Genomic DNA, 16,675 nt, shown 5'->3' on the forward strand with positions numbered 1-16,675 from the left:
TTTAGATTTAATGCCTTTCTCTTGCATAGATTTCTTAGCTTCTTGCATATCTTCAGGATTGAGGAATAGAATACCTCTTTTCTTCGGAGTTGGCTTCGGAGGTGGTTCAGGAATAGTCCAAGCATTCATATTGCACAAGATATTATTCAATAGAATCTCAGCTTGTTCCACAATTCGTTCCCTGAAAACACAACCAGCACAACTATCTAGGTGGTCCCTAGAAGAACCGTTAGTCCATTATAGAAGATAACAAGTATTTCATTTTTCTCAAGAGGGTGATCAAGCAAAGCATTAAGTAGCTGGACAAGCCTCCCCAAAGCTTGTGGGAGACTATCTTCTTCTACTTGCACAAAGTTATATATATCCTGCAAGGCAGCTTGTTTCTTATGGGCAGGAAAATATTTCTCACAGAAGTAGTAGATCATATCCTGGGGACTACGCACACAACCAGGAGCAAGAGAAGTAAACCAAGTCTTAGCATCACCCTTTAGCGAGAAAGGAAACAACTTAAGGATATAGTAGTGGCGGATCTTTTCCTCACTCATGAATAGGGTGGCTATATCGTGCAACTTAGTAAGATGTGCTACAACCGTTTCAGACTCATAACCATGAAAAGGATCAGATTCGACCAAAGTGATTAACTCAGGATCGACACAGAATTCATTATCCTTATCAGTCACAAAGATAGGCGAAGTAGCAAACTTAGGATCGTATTTCATTCTAGCGTTTAGAGATTTTTCTTTCCACTTGCGCAATAAATTCTCAAGATCATAGCTATCCTTACAAGCAAGAAAGTCCTCAGCTACCTCTCCCTCCATAAAATAACCCTCAGGTATATCAGGCAATTCATATCTAGGAGAGCTAGTTCTAACAGGTGAAACGGCAGGTTCTACTTCAATAATTTCAGCAGTTTCAGAAGTATCATCACATTCAGGAGCAACCCTAGCAATTTGTGCATCAAGGAATGCACCCACTGGCAAAGCAGTATCAAGCAAAGCATCATCATAAGCATCATGGATAGCAGAAGTACCATCATCAAGCATAGGCGACACATCAGAATTTCTAGTAGGTGGTGGTGTCGCAAACTTACTAATAACTGAAGGTGAATCAAGTGCAGAGCTAGATGGCAGTTCCTTACCTGTCCTCGTAGTTGAGGGCAAGACTTTAGTTTTTGGATCTCTCGGATTCAATAGACGTAAATCCCAAGTGACTAAGAAAATAGTGTTATGCCTCCCCGGCAACGGAGCTAGAAAATAGTCTTGATAACCCACAAGTGTAGGGGATCGCAACAGTTTTCGAGGGTAGAGTATTCAACCCAAATTTGTTGATTCGACACAAGGGGAAGCCAAAGAATATTCTCGAGTATTAGCAGTTGAGTTGTCAATTCAACCGCACCTGAAAGACTTAGTATCTGCAGCAAAGTTTTAGTAGCAAAGTAGTGTGATAGCAATGGTAGCAATGGTAACGGTAGCAGTAGTGACAGCAGTAGCGGTAACAGTAGCAGCAGTGACAGCAGTAGCGGCAAAGTAACGTAGCAAGGACCAGTCGGAAAAACTCGTAGGCATTGGATCGGTGATGGATAATTATGTCGGATGGCATTCATCATGTATCAGTTATAACATGGGGTGCTATGTAACTAGCTCTAGTTCGTCAATGTAATGTAGGCATGTATTCCGTATATAGTCATACATGCTTATGGAAAAGAACTTGTATGACATCTATTGTCCATCCCTCCCGTGGCAGCGGGGTCCTAATGGAAACTAAGGGATATTAAGGTTCTCCTTTTAATAGACAACTAGAACAAAGCATTAGCACTTAGTGAATACATGAACTCCTCATACTATGGTCATCTCCGGGAGTGGTTTCGGCTATTGTCACTCCGGGGTTGCCGGGTCATAACACATAGTAGGTGACTACAAGTTGCAAGATAGGATCAAGAACACACATATATTGATGAGAACATAATAGGTTCAGATCTGAAATCATGGCACTCGGGCCCTAGTGACAAGCATTAAGCATGGCGAAGTAGTAGCAACATCAATCTCAGAACATTGTGGATACTAGGGATCAAACCCCATCAAAACTAAGTCGGTTACATGATAGATCTCATCCAACCCATCACCATCCAGCAAGCCTACGATGAGATTACACACGAACGGTGAAGGGCATCATGGAATTGGCGATGAAGGATGGTTGATGACGATGACGGCGGCGATTTCCCTTCTCCGGAGCCCAGAATGGACTCCAGATCTGCCATCCAGAGGAAGAACAGGTGGCGGCAGTGGCTGTGTGTCGTAAAACGCGATGAAATCTTCTCTCCTATTTTTTCTGGGCGAGAGAGACTAAATAGAGCTGGAGTTGGAGGAGGCGGAGCCCCGAGGGCCTCACAAGCCTACCAGGCGCGACCAGGGGGCGCGCCTCCTGGGCTTGTGGGCTCCTCGCTCCGTCCCTCCAGGTAATTCTTGCGCGAGTATTTTTTATATATTCCACAAAAAATTCTCGTAAATTTCCAGGTCATCTCGAGAACTTTTATTTCTGCGCAAAAACAACACCATGGCAATTCTGCTGAAAACAACGTCAGTCCGGGTTAGTTCCATTCAACTCATGCAAATTAGAGTCCAAAACAAGGGCAAAAGAGTTTGGAAAAGTAGATATGATGGAGACGTATCACAAACCGGCAATGACATTGATGTGTACCTAAGGCCATTAGTTGATGAACTTTTACAACTATGGAATGGAAATGGTGTACGTGTGTGGGATGAGAACGAACAGGAGGAATTTTACATACATGCGTTGCTGTTTGTAACCATCAACGATTGGCCTGCTCTCAGTAACCTTTCAGGACAGACAAACAAGGGATAAAACGCATGCACACACTGTTCATATAACACTGACAGTATATATTAGGACAAATGCAGGAAGAATGTGTACATGGGGCATCGTCGATTTCTTTCGACCAACCATCAATGTCGAAAGAAAGGAAAGCATTTCAAAGGAGAGGCAGATCACCGGAAGAAGCCCGCCCTCCGTACTGGTGATCACATACTTGATATGGTCAACGGTTTACAAGTAATCTTTGGAAAGGGTCCTGGCGGACTATCTGTTCCGAATGACGATGCGGGACACGCACCCATGTGGAAGAAGAAATCTATATTTTGGGACCTACCCTATTGGAAATACCTAGAGGTCCGCTCTGCAATCTACGTGATGCACGTGATGAAGAATCTTTGCGTGAACCTTCTAGGCTTCTTGGGAGTGTATGGGAAGACAAAAGATACACCGGAGGCACGGGAGGAACATCAACGTGTGCATGAAAAAGACGTCATGCATCCAAAGCAGTATGAAGGTCGTGCCAGCTATGCTCTTACCAAAGAAGAGAAGGAAATCTTCTTTCAATGCCTGCTCAGTATGAAGGTCCCATCTGGTTTCTCATCGAATATAAAGGGAATAATAAATATGGCAGAGAAAAAGTTCCAGAACCTAAAGTCTCATGGCTGCCACGTGATTATGACACAACTGCTTCCGGTTGCATTGAGGGGGTTTCTACCGAAAAACGTTCGATTAGCCATTGTGAAGCTATGTGCATTCCTCAATGCAATATCTCAAAAGGTGATCGATCCAGCAATCCTGCCAAGGTTAAGGAGTGATTTGGTGCAATGTCTTGTTAGTTTCGAGTTGGTGTTCCCACCATCCTTATTCAATATCATGACGCACGTCCTAGTTCATCTAGTCGATGAGATTGTCATTCTGGGCCCTTTATTTCTACACAATATGTTCCCCTTTGAGAGGTTCATGGGAGTCTTAAAGAAATATGTACGTAACCGCGTAAGCCAGAAGGAAGCATCTCCATGGGCCATCAAACAGAGGATGTCATTGGATTTTGTGTTGACTTCATTCCTGACCTTAAGAAGATTGGTCTCCCTCAATCGCGGTATGAGGGGAGACTCACTCGAAAAGGCACACTAGGAGCGGAGTCAATAATGTGTACGGACGGGCATTCTTGGTCTCAAGCACACTACACAGTTCTACAGAATTCTACCTTGGTGACCCCGTATGTCGATGAACACAAGAATATTCTGATCTTCATACACCCGGAGCAGTGTGACGACTCGATTACATTTGAACACGTCAGGACTTTCAGCAGTTGGTTGCAAAAACGTCTCATGTGTGACAACACTGTTTCTGATGAGTTGTACTCGTTGCCCAGGGGACCATCTTCGACTGTATTGACTTACTAAGGGTACGAGATAAATGGGAATACATTTTACACGATCACCCAAGATCAAAAGAGTACCAACCAAAACAGCGGTGTCCTCTTTGATACAACAAGTGAGAGGGGAAAGGACACATATTATGGTTACATAGTGGACATATGTGAACTTGGCTATGGACATGATTTGAAGGTCCTTTTGTTTCATTGCAAATGGGTCAATCTGTCAGGAGGCGGGGTATAGATAGACCCACAATACGGAATGACAACAGTGGATCTGAACAATCTTGCGCACGCAGAGGAACCATTCGTCCTAGCCAATGATGTGGCGTATGTATTCTATATGAAGGACATGTCTACCAAACCAAGAAAAAGAAAATATAAGGAAGCGAATACATCATACGAAGAGCCAAAGCGCCACATAGTTATTCCAGGAAAAAGAGACATCGTGGGATTGGAGAGCAAGACAGACATTTTTGAAGATTATGAAAAGTTTCATGAAATTCCTCTCTTCAAAATCAAGGCAGACCCAAGCACCCTGTTAAATGATGAATATTATCCATGGTTACGGTGAAATAAACAAGGAACACAAGCGAAGAAAAGGTGAAGAAATGAAATGCCCTTTGTAACACATGAGTTTTCGTATGAAATCCTCATACTTCGAAAGAGATCGTTCGTTTTGTACACGAAGTGCATCCAGTTTTCGCCGCAACCCTCTCAACTTTTTAGCACATGTTATGTGGGTGAAATGATGATACCATGCCAACTTTCAACCTTTTCAGAGTCATTTGTAGTGCTTTTCAATTTAAGGGTTATTTAGCTCAAAAAATCACTAAATGCATGAAAATATTAAATGAAGTTAGAAATAGTTAAAAATTGATGATGTTTCTTTGAATGGTGCATTTTGAACATGCAAAAAGTCTGGAGTTCAAATAAGAAAACAAATGAAATCCCTTTGTAACATATGAGTTTTTGTTTGAAACCCTCATACTTCGAAATAGATTATCCGTTTTGTACACGAAGTGCATCTAGTTTTTGTCGCAACCCTCTCAACTTTTTAGCACATGCTATGTGGGTCAAATGATGATACCATGCTCACTTTCAACCTTTTCAGAGTTCATTTGTAGTGCTTTTCAATTTAAGGGTTATTTAGCTCAAAACAAATCACTAAATGCGTGAAAATACCAAATGAAGTCAGAATTAGTTAAAAATTTATGGTGTGTCTTTGAATGGTGCATTTTGAACACACAAAAGTCTGAGTTCAAATAAATTCAAAAAATGAAATCCCTTTGTAACAGATGAGTTTTCGTATGAAATCGTGATACTTCAAAAGAGATTGTCCGTTTTGTACACGAAGTGCATCCAGTTTTTGCCGCAACCATCTCAACTTTTTAGCACATGCTATGTGGGTGAAATGATGATACCATGCCAACTTTCAACATTTTCAGAGTTCATTTGTAGTGCTTTTCAATTTAAGGGTCATTTAGCTCAAAAAATCAATAAATGCATGAAAAATACCAAATGAAGTCAGAAATAGTTGAAAATCGATGATGTGCCTTTGAATGGTGCATTTTGAACACACAAAAAGTCTGGAATTCAAATAAGTTCAAAAAAATGAAATCCCTTTGTAACAGATGAGTTTTCGTATGAAACCCTAATACTTCGAAAGAGATTGTTTGTTTTGTACACGATGTGCATCCAGTTTTTGCCGCAAACCTCTCAACTTTTTCGCACATGTTATGTGCGTGAAATGATTATACCATGCCAACTTTCAACAGTTTTAGAGTTCATTTGTAGTGCTTTTCAATTTAAGGTCCATTTAGCTCAAAATAAAAATCAGTAAATGTATGAAAAATATCAAATGGACCGACGGACCTTTTGTCCCGGTTCTAGCCACCAACCGGTACGAAAGTACTCTTCTTCCCTCCATTTTGGGCCAGGGGAAGTGCGGCTTTGGTCCCAGTTGGTGCCAAAAACCGAAATCAAAGGTTTCACATATAGTGCGGGAGTTGTCGAAATTGACCTTTAGTCCCGGTTGGTGTAACCCCGGGACTAAAGGTGTGCTTTGATCCCGATTTGAGCAACCAACTGGAACAAAGGTGTTCGTATATTGCGGGAGTTGTCGAAATTTCCACCAAGTTCCATTCCTCCCCCCCCCCCCCGCCCCCCGTTCTCTCTTCGTCTCCCTCGCACCCGAGCCCGACGCCGCCGCCCCGCGCCTACTCCACGAGCCCGTCGTCGCCGTTGCCGTCGCTCACGAGCCCGTCGTCGCCCCGAGCCCATCGCCATCACCGTCGCTCCCGAGCCTGTCGTCGCCCCCGATCCCATCATCATCGTCGTCGTCCTCGAGTCCATCGTCGTTCCCGAGCTCAGTGTCGTCGTTGTCGTCCCCGAGCCCATCGCCGTCGCCGTCGCCCCCGAGCCCATCGCCGTCGTAGTCGACGCCCATCGCCGCCCGGCGTCACCGTCGTCGTCGTTGTCGTAGCCCCCGAGGCCATCGTCATCGTGGTCGTCGCCCGACGCCCGTCGTCGTCGCCCGTCGACGCACCGGTAGCACGTCCATCGATCTCTCCATCTCCCTATTTGCGAATCCATGTGTGTGAGAAGACGTAGTCTAATTGCGAATCCATGTGTGTGTATTACATTCATATTACAATGTGTTGGGTACATTTTTGAACTCCCCAATGTGACACAAGTTATAAAAATTATTAAAATATTTATATTATATTCAGTTTCAATAGAAAATAAAGTTATAAAAATTAGAAAAATATTTAGATTAGATTAAGTTACAAATTAAGTTTTTACGTTAATATTTGGGATTATGTATAAAGGGCTTCCCCCACTTTGTAATATTTGCACAAACAATGGATATTCCAAGAGACATGGAAAAATAAGAAATTTTGGGGGATATAATCCACGGCGACGATAGTAATGTCGATTTTTTCTCAGCGACATCGGTGACTACCGAATCCCGGAGGAAAAAAATTATCATCATGGCTTCGGTGATCGAACAATGGAGGAGGAAGGACATTATCATGATGGCTTCGGTGACTACCGAATCCCGGAGGAAGGAGACCATGATGACAGCTCCGGTGACCGAATGGAGGATGAAGCTATTGAAAAGTCTAGATCAAACCAAACTTCGGTAACGAGACGAGGCCCGACGAGAAGGTTGGGCAAGGATCAAAAGTTCACGATCACAGACCGGTCGAATGATGGCCAACCGGTTGAACCCAAGCGGACCAGGGATGCATTTTCTGCTGAGTGTGGAGCTATTGTCAGGGACAACATCCCAATCTGCATTAAGCAATGGAATAAGCCTAAGGGCGATAACGTCCCTGAAGGTGATTATGTCACCGGTAGGCTGAAAGATGATCTTTCGACCGCGTTGAAGGAAAATTTCACCCTACCGCCAGAGGAGGATCCGAATAAGTCAGTTATAGAGCCACTGGTCAAGGTGTGTGCTCTTAAGAAGATGGCGGAACTATTCAGGAGGTGGAAGAAAGAGTTGAAATCAAAGTATGTCGACCAAGGGAAGACTCGAGAATTCGTCGACCGATTTGAGAAGATTAGATATCATTGGCCCGCATTTGTGGCCTACAAGTCATCGGACAAGAGTAAGGAAATGTCAGAGAGAAACAAGAAGAACGCTGCAAAGAAGCAGTATCACCATCACACGGGGTCAGGTGCCTACCTCAAAGGCCGTCTGTTGTGGGACAAAGCTGAGAATGACCTGATTGCTAAAGGGGTCCAAGCACAGACATGGAACTGGCCCGACCGTTCAAGGAATTGGTTCTTCGGAGTTGGGGAACTTTGGACCCTGAAACAGGGGAGTGTCGTTGGACGGACGAGCAACTTGCAACACCCATCAACAAGCTTCAACAATGTATCACCGCAGCGCAGGAAGAGGTGTTCTTTCCCGAAAGAGAGAAGGACGAGCTGACTGAGGCCCTAGGGAATGCTGAGAACCCTGGACGAACACGAGGCACACCAGGCTCCATTTCATGGAAGGTTGGGTTTCCTGACGCAGCCGGTTACAGAAGCCGAGCGAGAAAGAGGAAAGTGGAGTTGAGCGACATGCAGAAGATCAATGCAAGACTACAAATTCTAGAGGAACTTCAGAGCCAGCGAGCTATCGACCAACCACCTCAGCGGCATGAAACTACCCCAGAATTTACCCTGCCATCTTAGCGGAGAAGAAGCGTGGCTTCCACGGAGCTCGTTCAACCTGACTTCACGGCTCCTAGCTACCCCGTGGATACTATCACGGAGTCTCAATATTGGAAGCTTTTGACGAAATGTCGGAACCTCACTTTCAAGGCTTCTATCGGCGTTGTTGCACCTCCTCAATCCAACGGAACTTTTCACTGCCGTCCGATTCCACGTGGTTATGCTGTTGTGATGGCGGATGAAGTAAAGAAGGATATTGAGCAGCTCGAGCTTGACCACCCTATAGGTGAAGATGAGAATATGTTGGTTCATGCTTTGAGGAGTACATGTCTATGGCTGAAGGAGTACATCAATCTTCCAAACTGGACGCCTCCTCCTCCTCCTCCGGCGAGTAATCAGGGCACTCCTCATCCTCCTCCGGCGACTGATCAGGGCACTCCTCATCCTCCTCCGACGAATGATCAGGGTACTCCGGCTCCTCCGATGCGTGAGGGCACTCCACCTTCTTCTTTGGCTCCTCCTCCGGCGCATGAGGGCACTCCGCCTCCTTCTTCCACTCCTCCTCCGGCGCGTCGGAGCAGTCCGCCTCCGCCTTCGGCTCCTCCTCCGGTGCGTCGGAGCACTCCGCATCCTTCTTCGGCTCCTCCTCCAGCGCGTCGGAGCAGTCCTACTCCTTTGGCTCCTCCTCCGGCGTGTAAGAGCACTCCGCCTCCTTCTTCGGCTCCTCCTCCAGCGCATCGGAGAAGTCCGCCTGATTCTTCGGCTCCTCCTCTGGCGCGTCGGAGCACTCTGCCTGCTTCTTCTGCTCCTCCTCCCGCGCGTTGGAGGAGTCCTCCTCCTTCAGCTCCTCCTCAGGCGCGTCGGAGCAGTCCACCTCCTCCGCAACAGTGGAAGACAGACTTCGTCGCCGCTCCATCGAAAATTACACAAGTAAGAAAGATGCCGCCTCCTCCTCCTTCTCTCAAGCGGAAGACAGACTCTACCTCCGCTGTGGCGGCTAGTAGTGATGTAATGTTAGCAAAACGAAGAAGTGGGAAAACAATTCCCCAGCTCGGCCAACAGAAGAAGCAATCGTGCCCCCGCTCAAGGTGTCTAGCGATATCGTCGTCGCTAATGATTCGGGGTTGCTGCCCGGTATCAATCCTGGTGATTACGTGAACGATTCAGTAAATTTTGAGATGGGTGAGGTAACAAAAGAAGAAAAATATAAATTCGTGCTCGGGAAGCCTCTCGTCAAACCTGGTCATCCTCCTCTAACACCGAGGATGCACAAATTGCATGAGTGATACATGAACATCTTCAGCGAGAAAACTAGTGTGTATATAAGAGTGAAAAAAGATCACCAATTCATTGGAGCTACAGTGCTGCTTGTTGAATTTGAGGAGTTATTTCAGTTATACAATGACCTGGCCCTCGACAAACAACTCTTAACTTCCTACTGTTCGTAAGTATTACTTCTATACTTAAGTCTCTAGCTCAGCTCGTTCATTGCATGTATATATAATAATCCTCAGTATTTATATTATGTGGATTGAAGATCGTCGAATTAAAAACACCAGGAATCTTCGACGTTGGGTTCATTATCCCAGAATCGGTAAATGTATTGTCGGTACGAAATGAAACCAAAGAGATCGAGGTTAAGTTGCTAAATTCGTTGCTTGTATATCAAAACAAAAGGAAAATACTCTTTCCTTAAAACTTCATGTGAGTGTTGTTGTCTTCTATGTATACTCGGTTTTGCTTACTCGAGGTTAATTAGTAAATGTAATTGACGAGTTATATATGCGTGCGCAATTACCACTGGATTATGTTATCCATTAAGCTTGACGCGGCAAAAGTAATTGACTTAGACTCAAGATGTAAAGATCTCGAGGATTATGCGAACATCACTGCAATGCTCAAGAAGTAAGTTCACTCAATACCGGGACCATACCGGCATGCAACTTCCGTTAATTTCCTGATATAAAGTAATCATTTTCTTTGCCTCACACGATTTGGAAGAAGTTCACGAATAAGGTTCGCGGTATACCCAGAGAGTTGCAATTTACTCACCCCCTAGTAAGTAGTTCTAGCTAGCTAGTTCCGCGCATCTCTAACTGATTCAAATTTTCATCAATATATCATTACCATGCTTGCTTATCAGTTTGATTGAACTATATATATTCTCGTAAAGTGCTTGTACGAGGTAGTTGGGACTGAAAAATGTGCATACTACGTATGCGAGTTCATTCGCCTCTCGACCTCTGGGTGCGGCATCTCTGACGAACAGTTTGAAGTACGTAAATAATATTCACAATTTTATTTTATATATTACCATCAATTGTGTTGAGTTTTATTCATATATATGCATGTATTGACCCCCTTCTTTAAATTAGATCTAGAAGAAGCGGGGTGAACCCCTATCAGATGATGGCATATGAGCAATTCAAGAGGAATTGGTGGAATTCCTTCTTGACCACGTCATACCTAGTGACGGAGAATACCATGTGAGCTATTTGTGATTGGATCTTAGGTAGATGATGTTAGGAATTGTAAAAGATGTTATATTGGAAAAGATGTTAAGTATTGTAAATGGTTTTCTTCATTTTCTTATTAGCTAGCGTCATGTTCTCTCTATATGTATAGTAGCTAGCGTCGACCAAGCACGGAGAAAGAGAAGACACTTCTCTCTATTAGCTAGCTAACACAATATGAAACCACTAAATTAACCCTCCAACCCCCCCCCCACCCCCCGCGTTCAAAAAAACCAGCTTCGGGCAGATGCTGACGCGTGGATGCCATGTTGTCTCGGTTGGTGTGACCAACCAGGACTAAAGAACCTCCTGCTCGGGCTTGCCGCAGCGGCCATGTGGAGACCATTCGGTCCCGGTTCGTAAGTGAACCGGGACTAAAGGTTTTGGGCTTTAGTCCCGACCATTTAGTCCCGGTTCAAGAACCGGGGCTAATGGGCCTCTGGAACCGGGAAAATGGGCCATTTTCTACTAGTGCTCAGATGTGTTCGTCGTTCGTCTTTGTTCGTGTGTTTTTATGTTGGATAATTCCGATCTAAATTCTTCATCTACGACGGTTGTTGTTCTGGTGTGTTGGTCCTATGGGGTCTTAGCACGATGACTTCCCGATTGTCTACTACAACAACGTTTTCCCGACTCCAATGAGGGAGGTGCGATGACAGTGGGGCGCCTTCGGCTCGCTTCAGTGTTTGTAGTCGTCGCTAGGTGGTCTTCGAATATGGATGTAATTTTTATTATTTCTAGTTTTCGTCGTACTACCATGATTGAAGATGAATAGATTGGAAGTTTTTCCGAAAAAAAAGAATCACGTGATTTCTCTCCTTCCGCAAATTTAGATACATTGTGATGAGTTTTTAAAATTTTGTTAAGTTTATCTTGCGAAACTTGATATGAGGGACTGATAAAATTATAACATTCAGAACATAAAACTAGCAAACTCTTAAGTTTTATGTTTCAACTCTGAAAATTGAAACAAAATCGTAAGTTTCAGAAGTTGAGATCGACAAAATTGTAAGTTTCCAAACCACAACTTAAAACTTATTGGTCCTCGTGTGAGATCTAACAATTTTACGGATCGTGAGGCAATTGAGCAGCTTGCACGGCCGGACAACTGCAATGCTCCCCTCACTTAGGAGGTGTTTGTTTTCAGGGACTTTTTGGTGTAGGGATTAAAAAAAAGTCCTTTTTAGTCTCATGTGAAACAAACAAGAGGAACTTTTAGGGACTAAAAGGGGGGTATTTGGTACTAAAGGAAGAAGTCCCTATGGGGGGGTCTTTTTAGAACTTTTTTGACACTTTTTCCAACAGTGTCCCTACTTTTAGCATGTTATTTAATAACTTCTAGTACATTACTAGGGGTAATATGATCTTTTTGCATGTTATTTAATGACCTCTAGTCCCTGTTTAGTCCATGAAAACAAACGGATAAGGACTAAGAACTTTTTGGTTGGAACTAAAAAAAGTCTTAGGACTTCTGAAACAAAAAGGGCCTTACACGCCCCCTCGAATTCCCCGCTTGCATCATTGGCAATGATCGCGAATTAAATCAACAATTGCCAAAGTGAGCCCGAGTTTAACTTGGAAAGTCCCAAGCTTTGCTCAGCTAAGGCTGCTCATAGTGGGGAGTAACATATAATAGTATCATGCATATGGAGAATGGCGTTTTGGCTCCCGGGAGCCATGGAAGCCGAAATGTTTGAAAAATTCAAAATTCGAAAATTTTAGTTCCAAAAAATCTGAGAAAAATATACAACTAAACAAGGATGTGTTTCGTGTGCGTGTAAAATTTCAGGTCGAAATATTTTGAAACCCGATCTGTACAAAAAAGACAAATTCATGGTCTGAAATGATGAATAGTAACATGTGTTAAAAGGTTTCATATTTGTCTTTTTTGCACAGCCCTCATTTCAACGTATTTTGTTCTGAAAATTTACACGCTTGTGTATTATACCTTCATCTATCTATGTATTTTTTCAGAATTTTTAAAAATACTAAAATACGAATTTTCACTGAATTTGAAGTTTGAATTTAAAGGCCTCCAGTGAGCTCGGGAGCCAAAAGCAATATTCGCATGCATATGTTACTATTGTATGAAAGTAACTTCATAGTGCATAGTATCATAAACTATTATCATAGGTGATCTCATTTATTGACATGCGTAACACATAGTAGCATAGCATTTAACATGATACGGTATCTACATATGTTACTCTAAGGGCATCTCCAATGGTTGTATGATCATCGTTGGTAAAATTGCCACATAGATGATTTTGATGACATGTCGCATAATAAAAGAAGAGAGAGAATGAAATCGTATGAACTTAAAGCAACGGTTCACACACAAGCTCCCAGGCAAGCGTGATTATTTCTTCCATGTTTAGTGGACCCGCTTAGTTATTTTACATACGATTAACATGCACTCCGTTAAAGAGCTTTTATGATGTGTTGTTGGTTGTTGATGTGAACACTTATACCAACGATTGAACATACGGACGTTGAAGATGCTCTAACACTCTTTTTTCTTTAATTATTTGTCACATCACCATGTTTGCTAGTCCCAAGACTATGATACTAACTATAATACCCCTGCTATGACCAGCCTAAGCGCTCTCGATCAATCAGATAATCAATAATAATAAATAAATTGCGGAAAAGAATGTGAGTCGCGTACACTTCCGTGGCACAATCAACCACGTCACGGCGAGGTTACTTAAAAAATGGAAAATAGTATAACCCACTTGATCGATCACGGCAAGTGGTACAGATTGGACGGCCTGATCCCGGCGGTGACGTTGAAGTATCTGAGGGCAGCCGCCCACCGGCGGTTGTCCTTGATCATGTGCACGGCGACGGTGTCCGGCCGGAAGTTGTCCATGTTCCAGTTGAGGTCGTACATCCGCGGCTTGAGGTCGTACCTGTTCTTGCCCCTGCGTCCGATGTTGAGCCACTTGCCGAAGAGGAGGTCCTCGGGGCCGTGGGTGTCGTTGTGCCGTAGTATCTCCTCGTTGGTGGACACCCAGCTCGCGACGTCCCACGAGACGACGTACCCCATGCCGTGCATGAACTGCATGGGGTCGTCGCCGACGGCGAAGCCGTAGCCGAGGTACACGTCGTCGCGGGGCTTGGGCCGGAGCTCGGCGGCCATGGCGGCCACGCGCAGGTACGTGTCGTCGTCGGTCTTCATTACGTAGTCGTAGGGCGCGTGCGCGAACACCCGCGGCACGGAGGAGAAGTACTGGTGGGTCTTGCCGTCGTTCATGTTCTCGGTGCAGTTGAGCACGAGGATGTCGCCGTGCCGCGCGGCCTCCAGCGCCACCAGCACCCTGTCAACCGGGTCGTCCACGCCGCAGAACACGAAGCGCACGTCCACCTGCGCGTACGCGGGCACCGGCGGCTGCAGCGCGTACGCCAGGCGCACGATGTCCCGCCGCTCGTACCGCTTGGGCGTGGTCAGCACCCCGACGAGGAGACGGAACTCTGGCTGCGCCGTGGTAGTCGTCGCCGACGCGGAGACGAGCTTCTCGGCTCCCGACGCGACGGAGTAGCCGTCGGTGCCGAGGCTGGGGCAGAGCACGCCGAGCCCGTCGGAGCGGACGTGGGAGGAGCCGAGGCTGGGGATGACGACCACGGCGGCGAGGAGGCCGAGGGGCACGAGGAGGAGGTACGGGGTGCAGAGCGACGAGGCGGCGGGGAAGAGCGCCTGCGACGACCAGCTGGTCTTCATGGCGGGATCGCGCGTCCCGTTCCCGCGAGATGAAAACGGAACGAGGAAACCCACGTGCAATTATAAGCCAGCCATGGACGCGACCACGTATGTATGTATCTACGCCTTTGATCGACGTGCGATTAGTAAAATCCGTGTAAACTGTTGGTTGAATCGTTCTCGTGGACACGCGGCCGTCGAGACTGCTCTTGAGGGTCGACAAGGGATCGATCTGCGCCTTGTATCGGATCTTCTTGTGTGCATTACTATTAGGAATTAGGAGAGGGGTCAACGTCGAGGGGCATGTTAGGTGGCAGATGGAATGCCTGCAAACAATAATCTATTTCAGTTCGCAGCCGGGCCACGATCAATCATTAGTGGTCTGATGCAGATACACGGGCATCAAGTATGGCATGGCACGGCAGAGTGGAGATCCGGGCGGCTTGGTGCTAGCCTGTTTGCTTTGCATGATGCAGGCAGGGCACGGGCAAGAAAGGTCGTCGCTGGGGACATGCTACTTTGTCGGTTGCTACTCACTACCTTGACACATGACGTGTTTGTCTTGGCCGGCCTGCGTATGATTGAATGCGAGATCTTGTCAACTCGTATAATTGTAGGGCACTATCATACTTGGACATGTTATAATAAGTATGTATCAATAGTCGAAATTGTTACATGTCAGTACCATTTTAGAAACTAATTGTTGTAATATGGGCTGGCAGACGTATAAACGTGTATAAACACGTATCTGACATACCTGACCCGCATATCAGGCGACAACGTGGCGTACACGGACCGCATCGCTGACCGAACCGGCTCGGTCGCTCACTGGTCTCGTCCGAACCGGGTCGAAACGGAAAGAACCCGAGAACCCTAGCCTTGCTCTCCCCTCTCCCTCTCTACGCGGCTCTCTGACGATGGCGGCGATGACACCCGGCGACAGTGACGTTGCGGGCGGGTACGGAGACCTTCCCGGCCTCGGGCTAGATGACCACGTAGGTCTGGCTGTGGACGACGGTGGCTCCAGTTCGAACCACTCCTCCGGCGATGATGAGGATTTGGAGGAGGAGGCGGCGCTGTCCATGAAGGACACGGTGAAGATGGTAGAGCTCTGGGTGGCCAACCCTACCATTAGCCATCACTGGATCAGTGGTGCTGGTGTCGGCGTGATGTAAGTGCCCCTCCACTATCCCTCTTTCTGCCTAATTATTTGCTTATCTGAATCCGAGAGCAGGGAGAAAAATCTATGGTTATTTGCTTATTTGAATTTATTTTTGTGAACTATAGTTTGCATGATGCTGTTTGGAAACTTCAGATTCACTTTGATTCCCAGTCAAATATTGATATGAAGCTATGTAGCTCAGATGTTACATTTCGAACATATATGTAGTGTTGCAAACAGAAGGTTTTTATTTCTCTCATGAGCTATACCACATGAGGAATTTAGGAATAGGAGAGAAGAGAGAGCATCGCTTAGAATTGATTGACATAAACATCAAACTGCAGCAGCTTAAGAAGGAATATAAGGACAGTTTAGTTCTCAATTTGCTAGTAAGGGCAACACCAACATCAGATGTTAGTAATGTCATTAATGTCTGTCATAGAGAGGAAAAATTAGCAGCAATAGTGTATCAACAACCTAATTTGTATGATCTCAGTGAGCCTGCAGTTCTTGTTGTTGATCCAGAAGGTGTTGTTTTTCATAGCAGGCCTACTGAACCTACTGTTGTATGCACCCAAGAGAGCATAAACTTCAGAAATGACAATCTCAAATTTATAATGGAGGAAGCGCCAGTGTTTGAGCAGGCACATAATAGTAGTGATGAATCTGAGGATGCATATGATAGTGATAACAATTCAGATAAGAGCTCAAAATTAGCAGGGGAAGAAGATGTAGATCAATCTGAGGATGAAGATTCAGACGAGGAACAATTACATTATGAGGGTGACACTGAGGTTGAGGATTTGTTTGAGCAGGAAGAGGAGGATGTAAATGTTTTTGCAAGAAAAGAGGCTCCAATGCAAAAAAACCTGCAAAAGGAGGAAGAGACTTGAATTTAGGAAAGGCCCCACTACTAGGTC

General features: G+C 45.2%; 1 protein-coding gene across 1 annotated transcript; it reads right to left on the reverse strand.

Annotated features, from left to right (window-relative positions):
* Nucleotides 1-13,506: 13,506 nt before the first annotated feature.
* On the reverse strand, nucleotides 13,507-14,780 carry LOC123395795. The gene has a single exon (XM_045090828.1). The coding sequence runs from the start codon at nucleotides 14,612-14,614 to the stop codon at nucleotides 13,637-13,639; it is 978 nt and encodes a 325-aa protein (XP_044946763.1). The 5' UTR covers nucleotides 14,615-14,780; the 3' UTR covers nucleotides 13,507-13,636.
* Between the last annotated feature and the right edge of the window lie 1,895 nt (nucleotides 14,781-16,675).

Source organism: Hordeum vulgare, chromosome 5H, assembly GCF_904849725.1.
Source record: "Hordeum vulgare subsp. vulgare chromosome 5H, MorexV3_pseudomolecules_assembly, whole genome shotgun sequence".
Classification (NCBI taxonomy): domain Eukaryota; kingdom Viridiplantae; phylum Streptophyta; class Magnoliopsida; order Poales; family Poaceae; genus Hordeum; species Hordeum vulgare.